Source organism: Sceloporus undulatus, chromosome 3 (genome assembly GCF_019175285.1).
Source record: "Sceloporus undulatus isolate JIND9_A2432 ecotype Alabama chromosome 3, SceUnd_v1.1, whole genome shotgun sequence".
Classification (NCBI taxonomy): domain Eukaryota; kingdom Metazoa; phylum Chordata; class Lepidosauria; order Squamata; family Phrynosomatidae; genus Sceloporus; species Sceloporus undulatus.
The window spans coordinates 241,215,778-241,232,072 of NC_056524.1; the positions used below are offsets into that span (position 1 = coordinate 241,215,778).

At 42.5% G+C, this 16,295-nt stretch overlaps 1 protein-coding gene across 2 annotated transcripts in view; it reads right to left on the minus strand.

Moving 5' to 3' along the window:
• The window catches only part of ERICH6 (glutamate rich 6), a 48,655-nt gene that overhangs the window by 17,640 nt on the left and 14,720 nt on the right, over positions 1–16,295 (minus strand). For both annotated transcript variants that reach the window (XM_042460102.1, XM_042460100.1), the window contains exons 8-13: positions 15,629–15,664; positions 12,173–12,231; positions 10,838–10,954; positions 7,283–7,381; positions 7,020–7,177; positions 4,766–4,854 (exon numbers count right to left, since the gene is read on the minus strand). In XM_042460102.1, coding sequence (XP_042316036.1) covers positions 4,766–4,854; positions 7,020–7,177; positions 7,283–7,381; positions 10,838–10,954; positions 12,173–12,231; positions 15,629–15,664 — 558 coding nt within the window. The remainder of the gene's footprint in view (positions 1–4,765; positions 4,855–7,019; positions 7,178–7,282; positions 7,382–10,837; positions 10,955–12,172; positions 12,232–15,628; positions 15,665–16,295) is intronic.

Here is a 16,295-nt window from a genome sequence, read left to right on the forward strand (position 1 = left end):
GCCTTTACTCCAAGTAAGGGGAAAGATGGTTGCCTGGGAGGGGTGCTGCCACAATAATACCAAGATCCACTTATGGAAGAAAGGCCACAACTCTATTAAACAAACAGCAACCAAGGTAGGGTTGACCCAAAGCATGTGGTCTGCACCTGGAACATCGTACAACCCCCCGGTTGTTCAATGAACCAAAATGCCTGGTCACGGCCAGGCTTTGGGATGACATAGAGGCTATGAAAATGCCATCTTGCAGACATGTAACCAGCTGATTGCATGATCTCAGTCAAGCCCCTATTCACCAGGAGGCGCTGCCACAATGTGGCCCCCGCAATGGCCACAACACATGCCCTCAGCATACTCGTGTCCCAAAGGACTCCCGATCCATTACTACGCAGCCCTGGAAACCACGCCCACCAGATCCATGACCTATGCTGCCACCCCAGAAGTTGTGACAGGAAAACCACAAACCCTAGGGAGGGAGGGTGGGAGAACTGAGCTAAAATGGCGCCTACGCCAAGCGCCACATGGCCTTAAATAGGGGGAAGGAGCCCTGCCTCCAGGCCAGTTGGCCAATTAGCTACCTGGAGGACCAGGGCACCGTGGAGAGGGAACCTCTGCCTTCTAGAGTGGCCCACCGGGAGGCGGAAGTCCCTCCCCCTCCCCCAAATTGTCCAATTGCAAGCCTGCACGGTCCAGCAAAGCATGCTGGGGTGTAACTGGGCCCACCAGGTGACAGAGGATGGTGTAGGCCCCCAGTGGCAACTGGCTGTCCCAGGTGAGTCGGGTGGCCACATTCGTTGTTGTGTGCCTTCAAGTTATTTATGAGTTAAAGCAAACCTAAGGGGATTTATCATAGGGGTTTCTTGGTAAGATTTGTCATTGTCTTCCCCCTGAGGCAGAGACTTGCTCAAGGTTACCCAGTGGGTTTCATGGCCAAGCTGGAAATCCAACCCTGGTCTTCAGAGTCACAGTTCAACTATGTCACACATACTGAACTGCATCGCTGCTCAAATCATGAAATAAGGTGGTTCAAAATACCCTGCCACCTCTGTACTCTATCCCAAGAAGTAGGAAGCAAAGGACACAGCAGACCAAAATCTTCATAGTGCCAGCAGTGGTCAGCTCTTCTCCCAGGTTTAATTCCTTCCACAGGGAGTTTGGTTGGTCCCCTCTTTATTTTACCTTTTATGCTTTTATCTTTGTTTGAAAAGCGTTTTAAACTGTTTTAACATAGTGTGTGTGTGTGTGTGTTTAAGTGGGCTTTTAAAAAACTTTTGTACTACTATTTTTTCAGCTGTCCCTCAGATATAAGCTGCCTTGTGTTCTGCCTCCAAGAAGAAAGGCAGGGACCATGAAGGCAACTTTTGCTAAGGTTTTGGAACTCCCAGACGTGCTTTAGGCCCAGGAGAACCCTTGTTTTCAAACTAGAGTTTGCCCATCTCTGTGCAGAAAATTTCTTACCATCACACAACATTTGGCTAATCATGCAGAGCCAACCTAAGATATTTCTGCTTGGCTAAGGTGGAGCTAAAAAGGGCACCCCCATTACCCCAGGCCAGACACATTACTTTGGCATACAAGGCAGAAAACCCACAGGCACCTTTCCTTATCACTGTTATTAAAAATATGACAACCGTAAATCAAATAACTATCGTATATACTCAATTATAAGATTGTCCTCATGTACAAGTCGAGGTCAAGTTCTGGAGGCAAAATTATGGTTTTTATCATGACCCATGGATAGGTTGAGGGTAAAACTTGGAGGCTCCTGAAGTGTGTGTATGTGTGTGTATGGCAAGAGAGACTCTCACTGAGGTTTTTGCTTCCTTGTTTCAGCTTTCGTTTCAGCCAGACACAGGGGCGGGAGGGGGACTCTTCAACAAACAGCAATATCAATCAATCACCCAGGTCTCTTTCTGCTTGGCCCTAGAGAGAAATAAACTCCTCTCCACACTAGATAGGGAAATCTGAAAGAGTTGCTATCACATTACCATAGTTACCCATAAATAAGTCGATCTGGGATTTGGGGGTCAATTTTTGGGCATAATTTTTTAGATTTATAATTGAGTATATACGGTAGCAATTTTCTGTCATTTCATTGACACCACAGATCTATCTGAGATTATTCCCTTGCTTGGCCTAGCAGTAAGACTGAACAACCATGAATGAATTCAAATGTAGGAGAAACTGAAATTCACAATTTTTCCATCCAAGAAAAGAGGTATAAGTGTTTACATTTTAGGTCTGGTTGTCTTTGTATTTAATCATGTTAATGCTGAATTAAAGTTGCAACCTCCTTTTTCCTTTCGAGTTTAATCATCTTTCACATCAATATAACAAGCAAATATAACATATGGCAAGCAGGTGTCTCTCACTATGTGGATGAGTTCTTGATTTTCATATCAAAAAGCAGCAACAATTCCTATTTTTAGCCTCAAGTTGAAGACTTTCTTATTTTTTTTATAAACCTTCCAGGTTTAGTTCAGTTTTTAATATCTGTTTTATGGATAATATAAAAGTGGCCTCTCCAAAACAAGCTTACACCCAAACATTAGGAAAACAAAAATAATGACATTTGAGACTGATTCCTGCATTCTGAGAGACCACAGGACCTGAGTTCTTCTGTGGTATATTCTTTGGAAATTACAACTTCAATATTATCTGGTTTATTTGAGAGTTTTTAATAATATATACATATATAAAAACACTTTAGTATTATTTTCATAGACTGAGTAACATTTTATATTTTATAATACCCAACTTTTTTCTTTCCTTTTGCATAGGTTAGGTTGTAATTCACCTTTGCTGTTTTTTACCTGATTTATACCTGAGGCTTTCAATATTATTTTGTACTGCATCTGAAGAAATGGGTATCCATGAAAGCTCATGCTAAAATAAAAACCAGTTAGTCTTAAAAGATGCTGCTACATTCCTATTTTTTTCTCCCCTTCCCCTTCCTTCTTTTCAAAACTTCGAAGAGCAGCTATGAAAGAACCAGGTAAGAACCTTGAAGGTAAAATATATACAACTGCATACCAAAGTCCGAATCATCCTTTCCATAATATTTTTAGTTACCAAAAGTGATTCTGAAAGCTGAACCATAAAGAAAGCTGACAGGAAGCAAATCAACTTAACTGAAGTGTGGTATTGGAGGAGAGTTCTATGGCTATCCTAGATAGCCAAAAAGAAAAATATATGGCTCTGACAGCAAGTCATGCTCGAACCCTAGAAGTCAAAATGTCTAATCTGAGGCTACCATATTTTGCACATATCAAGAGATGACAAAACTCACTAAAAAAGGTGATAATGCTTGGTAAAGTTGGAGGCAACAGGAAAAAAGGAAGACCACATTACAGGATATTAGACTTAGGAGTTTATCACATGAGCCCAGTTCACCACAATTGTGCTAGTAAAGGGAACGGGATACATGCTGGTTTTGAAGCATTTCATCTCACATGTCTTCACAATAGCACAAATGGGGTCTTGTGCGCTCTTCCACACTTTTCCACAATCTCCCTAAACCTGTCTCCCTGCCCTATGCCCTACCTAGCATGCCTTTTCAGGTTTTTTATTTTATTTTATTTTAATGCAGTTCTGGAGGTATGCTAATACAATATTTTTTAAGTAATAAAGAAAGTTAAAGGAGGGGGAAGCTTGCCTGGAAAAAGGGAGAGGGAATGGGGAGGGGAGGAGACACTGACATCATGTGACTGCCATCTTGGATCTGCTACATAAAGAACCTATCACACCTGGAGTCTAATGGGATAGCGTTTGAGAGCTTATTGATGGGTTTTCCCATCAATGACAAGATGAACTATAACAACACTTGGGCAGCAAGACAGTGATGAGATGGAGAAGTCGTCATGCCATCAGTATTGCCAAAGATATCATTTTTGATTTTTAAAAGTGGTTTAAAAGCTGCACATGATAAAGTCCTTAATCAAGGAAGCCATAATTCTGAATTTGCAAGATGTAAGTAGGACTATTAGTAACAGAGTGTCTTGGAAGTCTCTCATTCACTGAATCACCATGTCAAAGCTGACTTGATAACAATTAGCAGCGACAAAAAAAATCTTTATTTTATGTATTATTTCATAAAGTATACTTGACTATTGCTGCAGTCCTTTGAAATTGTCAGGAATATTTGTATCTACTGCATTTTGCTTGTGCAACTGGAGAAAACCTTCCTGTATCTATCATTAATCTGCAAATTTCTTCTAATCAGGAAGTTTTAAGAAAAATGTAAAAGGAGGAGAAAGCCAAACTGATTTATTTTCTTGATTTGATTCATGAGTCCTTAACTCCCTGAATTTTGGGAACGTCACCATGGCTTCCTTCCACTATGTGTGGGAAGCGAGACCATGGAAAGAGGTCCAACATGTACAAAATAATGTTGGGTCATTCTCCCCTGCAGCAAAGCAGTGCAATTTTTCCACTCTCTGTAACATACATAGTTAATACCTCTACTCTCTGTAACATACTATAGTAATACCACAGCATAGCAGTGTGGGTCAATTGTTAGCCAGTTTGGAGTGGTCATGGGGAAACATCTGAAGGGAATAGCTGCTTCAAGTGCTATTTGGGGATGTTTTTCACCAGGAAAAAGTCGATGTGTAAAAAGGAGTTTAGGGGCCTGCATGTGTCTCACGAGTTTCAGTTCCTCCAGCCCTGTTCCAGCATGAGTGAAGCAGTTTTCAATATGGATCATGTAAGAACCATTCTTGTACTAAGAAATACTGTTCATGGTATATATAGAATAAATCCAACTCACGTTCAAGGGTGTGTACTGGATGTGTAATCTCCCTCTCTTGCTCCTTTGCCAAGTAGGCCAGCTGTTTTGCCAATTGTCTCTCTTTCAGCCTGCAAAAGCAAAACACAGATGGCATCTGTTCCGAATGCAGAAGCTGAGTTTTAGATAATCAGCACAGGTAACTGGTAATTTATCCACTCTTGTAGCAAATCCTGTTATGAAATACACCCTTCACCTATTTCACTAACATCCCCTTTTACCTGTATAACAACAGCATACCTATCAGATTATTGTAACAGTTCGTGTGTATCATTTAGCCATACATTTAAGATGTAGTTAAATCTGTCAGGGCTTACCAAAAAGAGAAAAGGTCCCCATGTATTAAGATTTTTCAGTTTTGATTTTACCTGCATAGACATGGTTTTGCAGCCAAACTATTTCTTGAAATATCCTGGGTTTCTTCTCACCCTCCATTGGGTTCCCCCTCTTCTCCTTATCTGCCACATCTAGACTCAGGCAATGTTTCAGAAATTAACTTTCACCAATTGCCATTGAGTCCTATTTAATTATTATTCAGGAGCTATAGTAAAGATGTTAAAGGGCTTTGGCAATATTACACTAGTTAACATTAGGATCATTTTCTTCATTTCTAGCATTCCTCTTTCTGTTGGAAATAACTGCTGTATTTCTTGGCAATGGCCATTTTAGCTATTTCCATTATAGTACAAAAGGCAGTCACAGACAGTTATATTTGTTTTTGGGAAATACTGAGTTAATTTAAACTGACCTAAGGAGTGGGAATGAAAAGTCCTTGGTAATGCCAGGAGTTACCTGGGAATATCTCAAGATGGGAAAAATGTCATGTAGATCTCCAAAATAAAATTAGTTTCTACAGAACAAAACGTGGGACTTTCAGAGACTTTTTTCTCATTTGGAAAGGAAGTTAGATAGGGTAAATGTGTTGGGAGGTTATGGTATTTACTACTGTATTTCTCAAGTTTATTTTGTAAGTATCCAAACAATGTTTCGATTCTTCTAGACTATTTTCTGGTAATTCTTGGCACCAGCTGCAACATGTTATTGTTGGGATTCTTTTTAATTCTGAGACATTCTTTTTTTTGTCTTTTAAATAGTGATCATATAATACATCAGTGCATCAGTGAAATGTCACTATAACCTTTTTAAAAAAATTTCAGACGAGAACAAATGCCCTTCAAACCTATGGTCATTTCAGCAAACCACACCCAGTTTTTATAAATCCTTTGGAAAAGCCCTAGTGCAGATTAAAGAAATCACTCTAAGCAGCCCCAGAAGGATGGAATAAGCAAATGTGGGGGTGAGAACAACTGGCAATACCAAGGAGCTATATCATGGGAACTCATACTTCTTTAGACCAAACTGGAAGAACTCCCTAAGGATCTGGGCTTCTGAATTAATGGAAATACGTGGAACCCTAATGGCTTTGATATGTGATCTTACAGAGTATTACAGAATAAACTTTTCCTATATTCTTTCCTCCTGTAGTCACTTGTGTGCTTCCCTCCCCCCCCCTCCATCTCTAGAGGTTTATGGGGCCCTCCTGAGCTTTGTGGGATAAGACATGGGGGGAAGGTGCAAGGATCTTTCCTTCTTTGAATTTCCTTAAATTGGGGGCTTGACAGATTGGCAGAAAGGGACGGTGAAACACCGCCTTTTTCTGCCCTGGAAGCAGGCCGCAGCAACCAAATGCTGCATCCTGTGCACGGTGCAAAAATAGTCCACTAAAAGGGGCTATTTTTTGTGCCACAGAAGGGGTGCCATAACTGCCATGGTGCCGTGCTGCACTGGGCGCTGCACATGGTGGATGTCATCATGGCGCACCCCATGTAAATGGGGGTGCGCCAAGACGATGCCCACAGCAAGTTTGAGGAGGATGTGAATGCTCCGCACTACCACAGTCCTAGCTTGGGCTCAGGGTGGCACAAAGTGCTGGGCTGTCCAAGTCCTTGATTCAAGAAACAGTTTTGCTTTGGGCTTCAGTTGTGCTGTCCAAGGCCTTCCAGGAAGGTTGCTTAGCAGCCTCAGCTGACTACAAGGGGAGAATCCAGAAACTTTTCTTTCGGGAACTTATTCTCAGATTAACTCATGTTAGTTTCTAAAACATTGTAATTCTCACCATCACTTGAGGCCTGTTTCATTAAAAAAACCCACTTTTTTGCAGCTTATCCCTCAGAGGCAAATAATTATACTCAAAAATGATTACATGAATGGGTGCCTACCAACCAGTTTACTGTACCTTTGCCGGGCTCTTTCCCTAGCCAGCTGTCTTTCAGATTCACTCCCTTGGGCTTGATTGCCTGTGATGTCTATACATTGGAATCCACTCTTTATATACTGCTGTTTTTCATTGACAATGAACTCGTGAAGCTCTCTACACTTCTGGCAACAGAAAAGCTGGAAAGCAAAGTCCTGTTGTTACCTGATGATGATGTAGTCCTTGCCTTTCTGGAGCGAGATCAAGGGAGGGGAATACTTTTGGAGTAGTTTCCCACCACTTACATATCCATACGCTGCTATTTGTTCTAGACTTTCAAAGGAAGGATAGTTCCTCAGTGGACTGCCACAGAACTCACAATTTTCTGGATGGCTCTTTTCAACCTGTAGATTGAGGAAATGGAACAATGTTTTGAAAATCTGAGGCTCAACCTGAAATTAAGGAGGAATGTGTATTTCCTTTGATTAATTCATTTTCCCTTCTGCAGAGAGATTTCCTCATAAATATGTGCCTCAGCAGTTAGACCTCCAGTGATCAATTACAAAACAAAGCATATGAGATACACAAATAAAGAAAAGCACATGCTACCACCTCTCAGATGAGCATCTCTGTAAAAATGTGATAAACAAATAAAATAATTTGACTTTTAGCAATCATTATCAAGCAAGATAGACTACAATTATAGTATGCTGGTATGTAGGGGGCCATTAAAGGTGGAGGTGGAGAATCTCAGAGTTAAAATATGAGAAAATGGAATCAGACAATTCATTGGCAGCATTCACATTTATCCAGAAACTCAAAATAGGTAATTAAAGAAACAGACGGAAAAACAGGAGCCTGTTTTAAGGACTGCAGATTTTTCCTATGACTACCCCTGGGAGACTAGGCTGGTCCCTTCCTTGCTGTCTTTTCACCAGCAGGTAAATACCCTTTTATTTGAACACTTGGCTGATTAACTAGCTGTGTAATAAGGCCTTTGAAGGGGGTGTCTCTGTTGTACTGTACAATATTGTTATTGAAATGTTTTCATATGATGCTACATTATTTTACATTACTGATGTTTTAGTATGATAGTTTGTATCAAACTTTTTATCATTAGGGATTTTTTAGATGTGCCTTCTTTTAATTCATGATGTGAGCTGCTTTGGGTCTCATGTTGGTAGAAAGGCAAGATATACTGTATATTAATTAAATACATTAATATACATATATACCAGATCTTTGGCATGTACACAGGTTTCCTTTTGAAAGGGATCCAACTAGTTAGCAAGTAGTAGCATCACTGGGGTGTGTGCAGAGCACACTGGGTGACACCCCACACGGTGTGTGTGTGTGTGTGTGACACCCGGTTAGCTCCTCCATCACAATCCCCCATGCTCTGCCTGCTGCATGCGCCACCTGGTCCCCTGGACATGTGTGCATCTCCCTGCTCGCACCTTCCTGTTTCCTGCCTACACATCTCTCTCTCCGCACACACAAGTCTCTATCCACGCGTGTGCCTCCTTATCTGCATGTGTGTGCAACACTCCTTTCCCTTGTGTTCCTTTGTTTCCCACACTCCTTTCCTGCATGCACCGTTCCTTCATTCCTCATACTCCTTCACCTGGTGCTCCTGCACTCCTTTCCTGTGTGCACATCTCCTTTTCTCCGCACGCTCCTTTCCCCATGCTCTTTATCATTCCCCATGCTTCTTCATTCTCTTCTCTCATCCCTCCCTATGTGTGTACTCTTTTGCTCCTGTGCGTGGGAGGAAGCATGCGCTGTCCTCAGAAGTCCCACCCGGAAGTCCCATCCAGAAGTTCCTCCTCCCACAATGGGTGACACCTGGTGTGGGAACACTTCTGTTAAAAAGTAGGTATGTTTTAATATTGTTTTAATTTTAGTTGTTATTAAATTATTAATAAACATTTTGTTTTTAATCTGTGCTTTGTCTGTATTTTATTATAATTAGCCATGCTGAGCTGGGTTTTTTTGGGGGGGGGGATGGATGGATGGATGGATGTTAACTAACTAACTAAAAAGGAATAAACAAATGCTAGCACCTGGACACAAAGTGCTCACAAAAGCATGCCTGAAAAGACATAGGAAATAATATGGATGTGTACGTTTTCAGCTTTCATTACTTTATAAATGGCATGTGAAAAGAAGTAGCTACTTGGCTTTGGAAGTATTCGCTGCAAGAAAAAGAGCAGCAGTTCAGACAGGTCTCAATTTGCATTGCCTCAGTTTACAACATTTCAAAATTACAATAATAAATAAAGGAAGTCTCACCCACACTGTATAGTTCTCCCAGTACAGCTGTGCTGTTGAGCAAGGCAGGAGAATAAAGAGGGAGAGGTGACAGACCAACGCTGTTTGAAATTTTGGATTGGAGTTTTGGCTAATTGGACTGAAGTGTTCTTTTTTTTTTAACTTACCTAGGAGATTACTACAGGCGGCTTTTAAACTGTGATTAGACCAGGAAAAAAGTGGATTTGGAGATACTTGCATGATGCTGCCTCTAACCTGTAGCTGCTCTGTCAGAGATCTGTCTCTTTTCATAGAGGGAAGAAACCTGTCAATGACCTGGCAAACACACAAGTCCCCTGGTGTGATACGTTGCTCCTGGAGCAGTTATGTGATTGCCAGTCACATGGTGCCAAGTGTCTCCTCCTGAGTAGGATCTGACTCTCAGGATCTGAGCAGAGAGGATGAGGACAGGGAGTCTTAAAGATGTGTTATCCACAGGATCACCATGAGTCGAGGTCAACTCGAGAGCAATTAACAACAACAAACTATAAAACAGTGTAGGAAATCACTACTACCTTTAGCTCATTTTGCAACAATTGTTCAAAAATCATTAAGACGATTTTGTTCATTTTTTAAAATGATGCATTATGGAATGAATAATACATGGGGGGGGGGGGGACAAGACATGCTGGCTAAACAATTCGTCCCTCCCGCCATTTTTCCTTGACTATCTGTAGTGCTGCAGGATTCTTTTTTCCTGGCAGCTCACTCATTCCACCAGGGAAATTGTCCATGTTGAGCAGGGTACCTGTCAGCAGAAGATCAGTGGCTGATTAATCCTTTCCCTGCAGTCATAAGTATCCTCAAAATTGCTATTTGTGCCTTCTCCCCAAGTTGCTTCCCAGCATGTATTGGCAAAGATATGGTCACCCATGGCATACCTTTTCAGCAAATGACATGAATGAATTCAATTAGATATATTAAAGACAACCTAGTTTTGTCCTAATGCCTCTCGCCCTTGCTCAAAGAAGGTTACAACCAATGGCTTAAAGGTTGGTAAGGACAAAACACTGGCAGGAAGTAAATGACAGTGTGGTTCCACTTAAGGAAGTAAACAAGATTTAGGATGATTAAAGCCTACAGTGTGCTCTTCAATTTTTGAGGATTTTTTTTTACAGCAAAATGCTTTTAAAGCAAAATGCCTCTGCAGGGGTTGGCAGATGGTGTATTATTAAACCCCAACTCCATCAACCAGTTGGACCAGGGGAATGGGGAACCTTTGATCCTCCAAAGGTTTTTGAGTACTTCATCTCCCATCAGCACCAGCCAGCATGAGCAATGGTTTAGAATGAAGGGAGCTGTAGTCCAACAATGTCTGGAGGGGCAGTGTTTCCATCTTTGATTTAGAAGCAGAGAGGCCCTATCCCAATGATATGTCCACAGTTTCTTAAGGAAGAGTTCCTTCACAATTACTCAACAAACCTTGAAGGTAAATCAAAAGTTTGTTGGAGGCCTATAAAATAGAAAGTATGTACCTCCATATATTATTCTGTGCACACACCTCTTTGTCTATTATATGCATATCGCTGCTGAATGGAAAGAGCCATCACCTCTATAAAAACGCCTTCTCTTGATGATTCTGGTCTGTAGGCTAGGATAGTTGGTGGCCCAACACTGGACAATGTACGCAGTGATTCTTTAAAGAGCTTTAAGAAGTCGTCTTTAAACTAAAAACAAAAACAAAAGGAGATAATTTGATTTCAAACTGCAAACCATTTATACAAAATCTTCTGATGGGATTACTCAAGAGTAAGATCATAAGAACTTAGGAAAAGCTCTGCTGGATCAGGCTAGAAGCCTTTTTTTGTCCAGTGTTCTCTTCACACACTGGCCAACCAATGGAAGCTCACTGGCAGAACATGAGGGCTACAGGAGCTGCCCATGCACCATACCAACTAAGATACAGGGACACACTGCATCTGGTACTGGAGAGAAAATATGATCAAATATGATCATTAAAAAAGGGGGGAGTTGCCCCCAAATGCCCTCTAGGAGATGCAGATGGCATTTTTGCCATGCTTACTGCCCCACCCCTCCCCAGGCCATTTCAGGCCTAAGAAAAGCTTATTTAAAACAAAACAAAGCAGAATAAAAGTAAACCACAAATGACTCCTTATCACTTCTTGTTTTTCCAGCTACTGAGGCAGGGTTATCTGCATCCCTCACTTTCCCTCTATTTTTCTGTTAATGAATACTTGGTAAGGGATTCTGGAGCTAGCTGCTGTTTACCTTGTTTGTTGTAAGCAGCCACACACATCTACAGTAGAATTGATCAGAGTGGAATCCTATTCTTTAACAGCTCAAGCTTTATTGTGTTGTTTACTGCAGACATATTATAAAATACCCAAAGGGTGTTTCTCCAGCCCTTCTTTATCACCCTTCTAATGGTGATGCTACTAAAAACAACAACCCAAACCCCACAACCAGCCCCCTTCCAGCTAGATGGAAGATCAAGAAGGAATGGGGGCTGGTGTACATTAGAAGACTTTGTAAAAAGGAACATCTTCATCAGTGACTTTATTAACTGAGGCATGTCTGCATCTGCCCAGTGTTTGTATGCTCAAAGGCAAGAAATGATTGGGGACAGAGCCAGAGTTTGATACCTTTGTTAGGTGTCTTGGCAATGACCTTGTTTTTAATTGTTTTTAATGTAATGTGTTTTAAAATGTATTTTATTCGTGAGCTGCCTTGAGTACCTTTCTAGGAAAAAGGCAACATAAAAATGAAATGAAATAAAACAGTCATCTTGACTAATAGCCAGTGAGTGTGGCAGATATCTTTAGCTTTAAATTGGCTCTGAAGATGGAGGTGAGAAGCTGAGTCAAGTCAGATGAGTCATGCACTCCAAGCAAAATGTGCAGATAGCATGAGTGAGTGAGTCATACCTCTGTGTCACACAAAACGTCTAAGCTGCTGAGGTCTTGTGACATGACAGCATAGATATCTAGACATCAATAAGAAGAACTGGTTAGGAAAATATTGGTATGTACTTGCTTTTTAGATATTAATCTTAGGACATAGACACATCAATCTTATTTAGAATTGGAGGTATTGAAACAATCTATGCATTCTCCTGCTGGATATATGCATGCATGCATGCATGAATGCATGCATTTACTATTTCACCTTTCTTCCAGCATGGTATTCAAGGGTCGCTGCACCCAAGGGCAGGGCCTTGCTTGCAGGATAGGTATGAAATTATTTCAAGACTAGGGGACATTTTCTATTACACATTTGTGGAACTGTAGCCCTTATCAGACGAGTGTGGAACTGGGGGTCTTCTGCACTGGGCGGTTCGAATTCACGTTATTTCGCACAATACCATCATACCAGCATTCGAATGGCCCAATCTGCACTCACGTGAATGCGCGAGCTGCCGAACTGAATGCGTACTGGCTCCTCTTTTTGGAGCGTGTTGGCCAGTGCGCTGATAAGGGGATTGGCAATTCCTGGTTGGGCTCTGTTCGATCTCAGTGCAATGGGTCTGGGTGTGACTAACCCAGTCCGAATTCCATCGCAAGACCCCAAGATTCATGTTTACTTCCGTGGGTCTTTCCTCTTGCCGGTTCCAGGGAAGCGGGGGGGGAGGCGGTTCCAGCGGCCTCCTCCTCCTCCTCCTCCCGGCTTGGGAGCCAGCCTAGCTGCATCCCAGGCAGGGAAGAGGCGCGGGGGCCGCTGGAATCGCGGTTCCAGCAGTCTCCTCCCCTCCTCTCCCGGCTTGGGAGCCAGCCTAGGCTCATCCCAGCAGGGAAGAGGCGCGGGGGCCCGGAATCGCGGTTCCAGCAGCCTCCTCCTCCTCCCCCCGGCTTGGGAGCCAGCCTAGCTGCATCCCAGGCAGGGAAGAGGCGCGGGGGCCGCTGGAATCGCGGTTCCAGCAGCCTCCTCCTCCTCCTCCCAGCTTGGGAGCCAGCCTAGGCTCCTCTCAAGCCGGGAGGAGGAGGAGGAGGCCGTTGGAACCGCGGCGATCGCCGGATTCATGCGCACATGCGCATGGTTTATATTCCAGAGGCAGATGGAGCCAGGCTTGCACTTGCTTTCTGCAGAGGGAGAAGCTACAAATGTTGCAAACAATCAATGTTACATTTTTACCAATTTTTTTGAGCAAATAGGCGAATGATTGTCTTCTTGAGCAGATACAGCAAGGGAAGCAAAGGGAAAGCTAATGTTGCTTTTAAAAGCAAAAAAAAAAAAAAAAAAAAAAAAAAAAGCATGGCAATCCCATCCTCTCTGGGACAGGGGCAGATCTGACCCAAAAGCCCACAGGTTTATTAAAAGAGAGAGGAGAGAGGCATCTCTCCCCTGCTTCAGCCGTGAAACCCTGTGCCTGGCTCTTTAAAAAGGGAGGACACTTTGACAGCGCTGGAACTGCTCCTCCCCCCCCCCCAAAATACATACTCACACACCACACACACACACACACAACGTAGCCGGGCATTGCTAATTTGTTGCAAGGGAAGGTCATGGTAACTTAAAACCAAGCAGGAAGTAGAGAGGAAACAGTAACGGGCACGTTGTATCGCGATTGTTAATGTGCATGAGCTGGCTCTCCAGCTGTTTACCGGCTGCATGACGGGACCTCCCCTTTCACCCCGGAAGCGTTTAAGGTCGCAACCCATGCAGGCACCACTGAGCATGTGCGAGGCGGCCGATACGAATCGGCCAATCCTCATGTTGAGCACCGGTGTGACAAACATTCTGCACTGAATGCACTTCGCGCGAATGCAGATTGGCCAATTGAATCCTGCCAATGCGGAGGGACTCCAGGTAGATGGTATTGTGTGAAATAACGTGAAATCGAACCGCCCAGTGCAGAAGACCCCCAGTTCCACACTCATCTGATAAGGGCTAGAGATTCCACTTTAACAGCTAGGGCAACATGCTATGAAATTCTGGGATTTGCAGTTTGGTGAAGCACCAGAGTTCTCTGGCAGAGAATTATAAATAACCCAAGATTCCATAGAATCTTGCCATGGTAGATAAAGTGATATCACAGTGCTACAATTGTGTAGTGTGAAAGAGTTCAGCATGAGGAAAAAAGTATCCTCTTTTTCTAGAGATACTTTACATGCTGCATTGCATGGCACAGTGACAAACTGCTGACACACAACTCATTTGTGTAGCATTATCTTTAAGATACAACATTGTAATCATGGGACGATGCTCCAAGAACTGTAAGATATATTAGATCTCTCCTTCCACACTTGGGGGGAAATCCAGCCTCATAACCAGGCTTCCAGCCATCACTCTATGGTTGGGGCATCTCCAGACTGGGGAAGGGAGAGTGGTATGACCCCAAGCCTGTGCTAGGAAAAACCCAGACACTTCCCTAAAGCAGCAGAAGATCTGCAGCAATCCAGAAAGCTGACTTAGGGGGCGTTTCCACTTCCGATTTAAAACGATTTTAAATACAGCGGTTTGTTTTAAAGCGACTCAAAATAAAGCGAGTGTCATCTGCCTTCTGGTCTTCTTTTTATGGCTGGTAAGCTTGCACTGCTAGAAGGCTAAAACTGCATGCTTTTAAACATTGTTTTAACTTGTTTTAACAACTTTGATCAACAGAAAGCTGCTGTTCATCAACACGCAAAAGGGAAAAGCTTTGACCTACTGCCTTCCAGAAGGAGTGCTGCTATATCAGGGATGGGAATTGTGCAGCCCTCTAGATATTTTCAGGACTAGCCAGCATAGACAGTGTTGAAGAATGCTGGGAATTGCAATTTAACAGCATCTGGAAGGCTGTACAGTTCCCACCTTTGTGTTATATGGACAAACCCAGGCAAGAGCCAGGCTGAGAGTGGTGGAAGTGGTTTGTAACAGTCACTGGTTTTCCCAGTGTATGCATGTCTTTTGTCCCACCATTGCTTGAGATCAATTCGGTAGGTTCCTGAAACAATAATGTCCCTTGTAAAATCCGTTGCTAGAGGCAACTGTGGTACTGAACAGACTATGAGCAGTTTACCCTCTTTCAAACTGCCCATTGCTAGAAGAAGAAGAAGAAGAAGAAGAAGAAGAGGAGGAGGAGGAGGAGGCGGCAGCGGTGGCAGCAGCGATGGCAGCAGTGCAGCCTGTCTTTGACTTTAGCACATCATGTGCCCCATTGCTCTTATTTCATGGATTTTTGCAGTCTCAATGTTAAGAGGGTGAAATTGTTCATTTTACAGTCCAGAAATAAAGACAGATCTCTTTATTAAGCTTAAGATCTTTCAGGGAGTCTATTGTTGTGTAGAGACAACCCCTCCTGGATTCACTTACACTATTTGATAGAATGCTCAACAGTATTTGTGGATTCATCCAAACCTAGAAATAAAGGAAGATGAAGAAAAATATTTGAGGGATCAATTTACCTTTCTGGCGAGGAATCTTTCTTCTGTCCTTTGAAACTGAAAAGAAAGCAAAATAAGCATGATACCTAGCTGAAATAAAAATTTCATTTTTTCTCAGAAAAATAGACATAGGTGGAATAGTATGTGAAAAGAGGCAATGGGAGCAGAGCAGACTATCCTTAGGAGACAACCCTTAATTATCTGGCATTTCAGTGTGCTATAGTGCTTTTTAAAGGAAAACACTGAACTGAACCAGCAGTATGTGACTGTAATGTACATATAAAGTGTGCACCACCACAACACATTTTTGCATTTTCCTAGTGCACACACAAAATCTGTTTCACACAGTATCATTCAGTAACATATAAAAATCTAAGTCTCTTTCACAGCACACATTTACAGAATGCTGGTATCACTAATTCCCATGGTTCCATCCTAGGGAATCTTGGGATTGATAGTTTAGTGAGAAAGTACCATTGTTGGCAGAGAAGTTGCTGTTCTGGGACAGGACAAAGGTAACATGGTCACTCCTGGGCCACCAAAGTTTTGCAAGTGAAAAATGGATCTAGCAAAGTACAAACCAGCAGCTTCTCTGCCTACAAACCAAGGTAATCCAACTAAACAAAGGAAAGGCCCCTTAATTTATAGGAAACTTTTTCCTTGAGGCAAAATCTGGAGAGTTGATGTG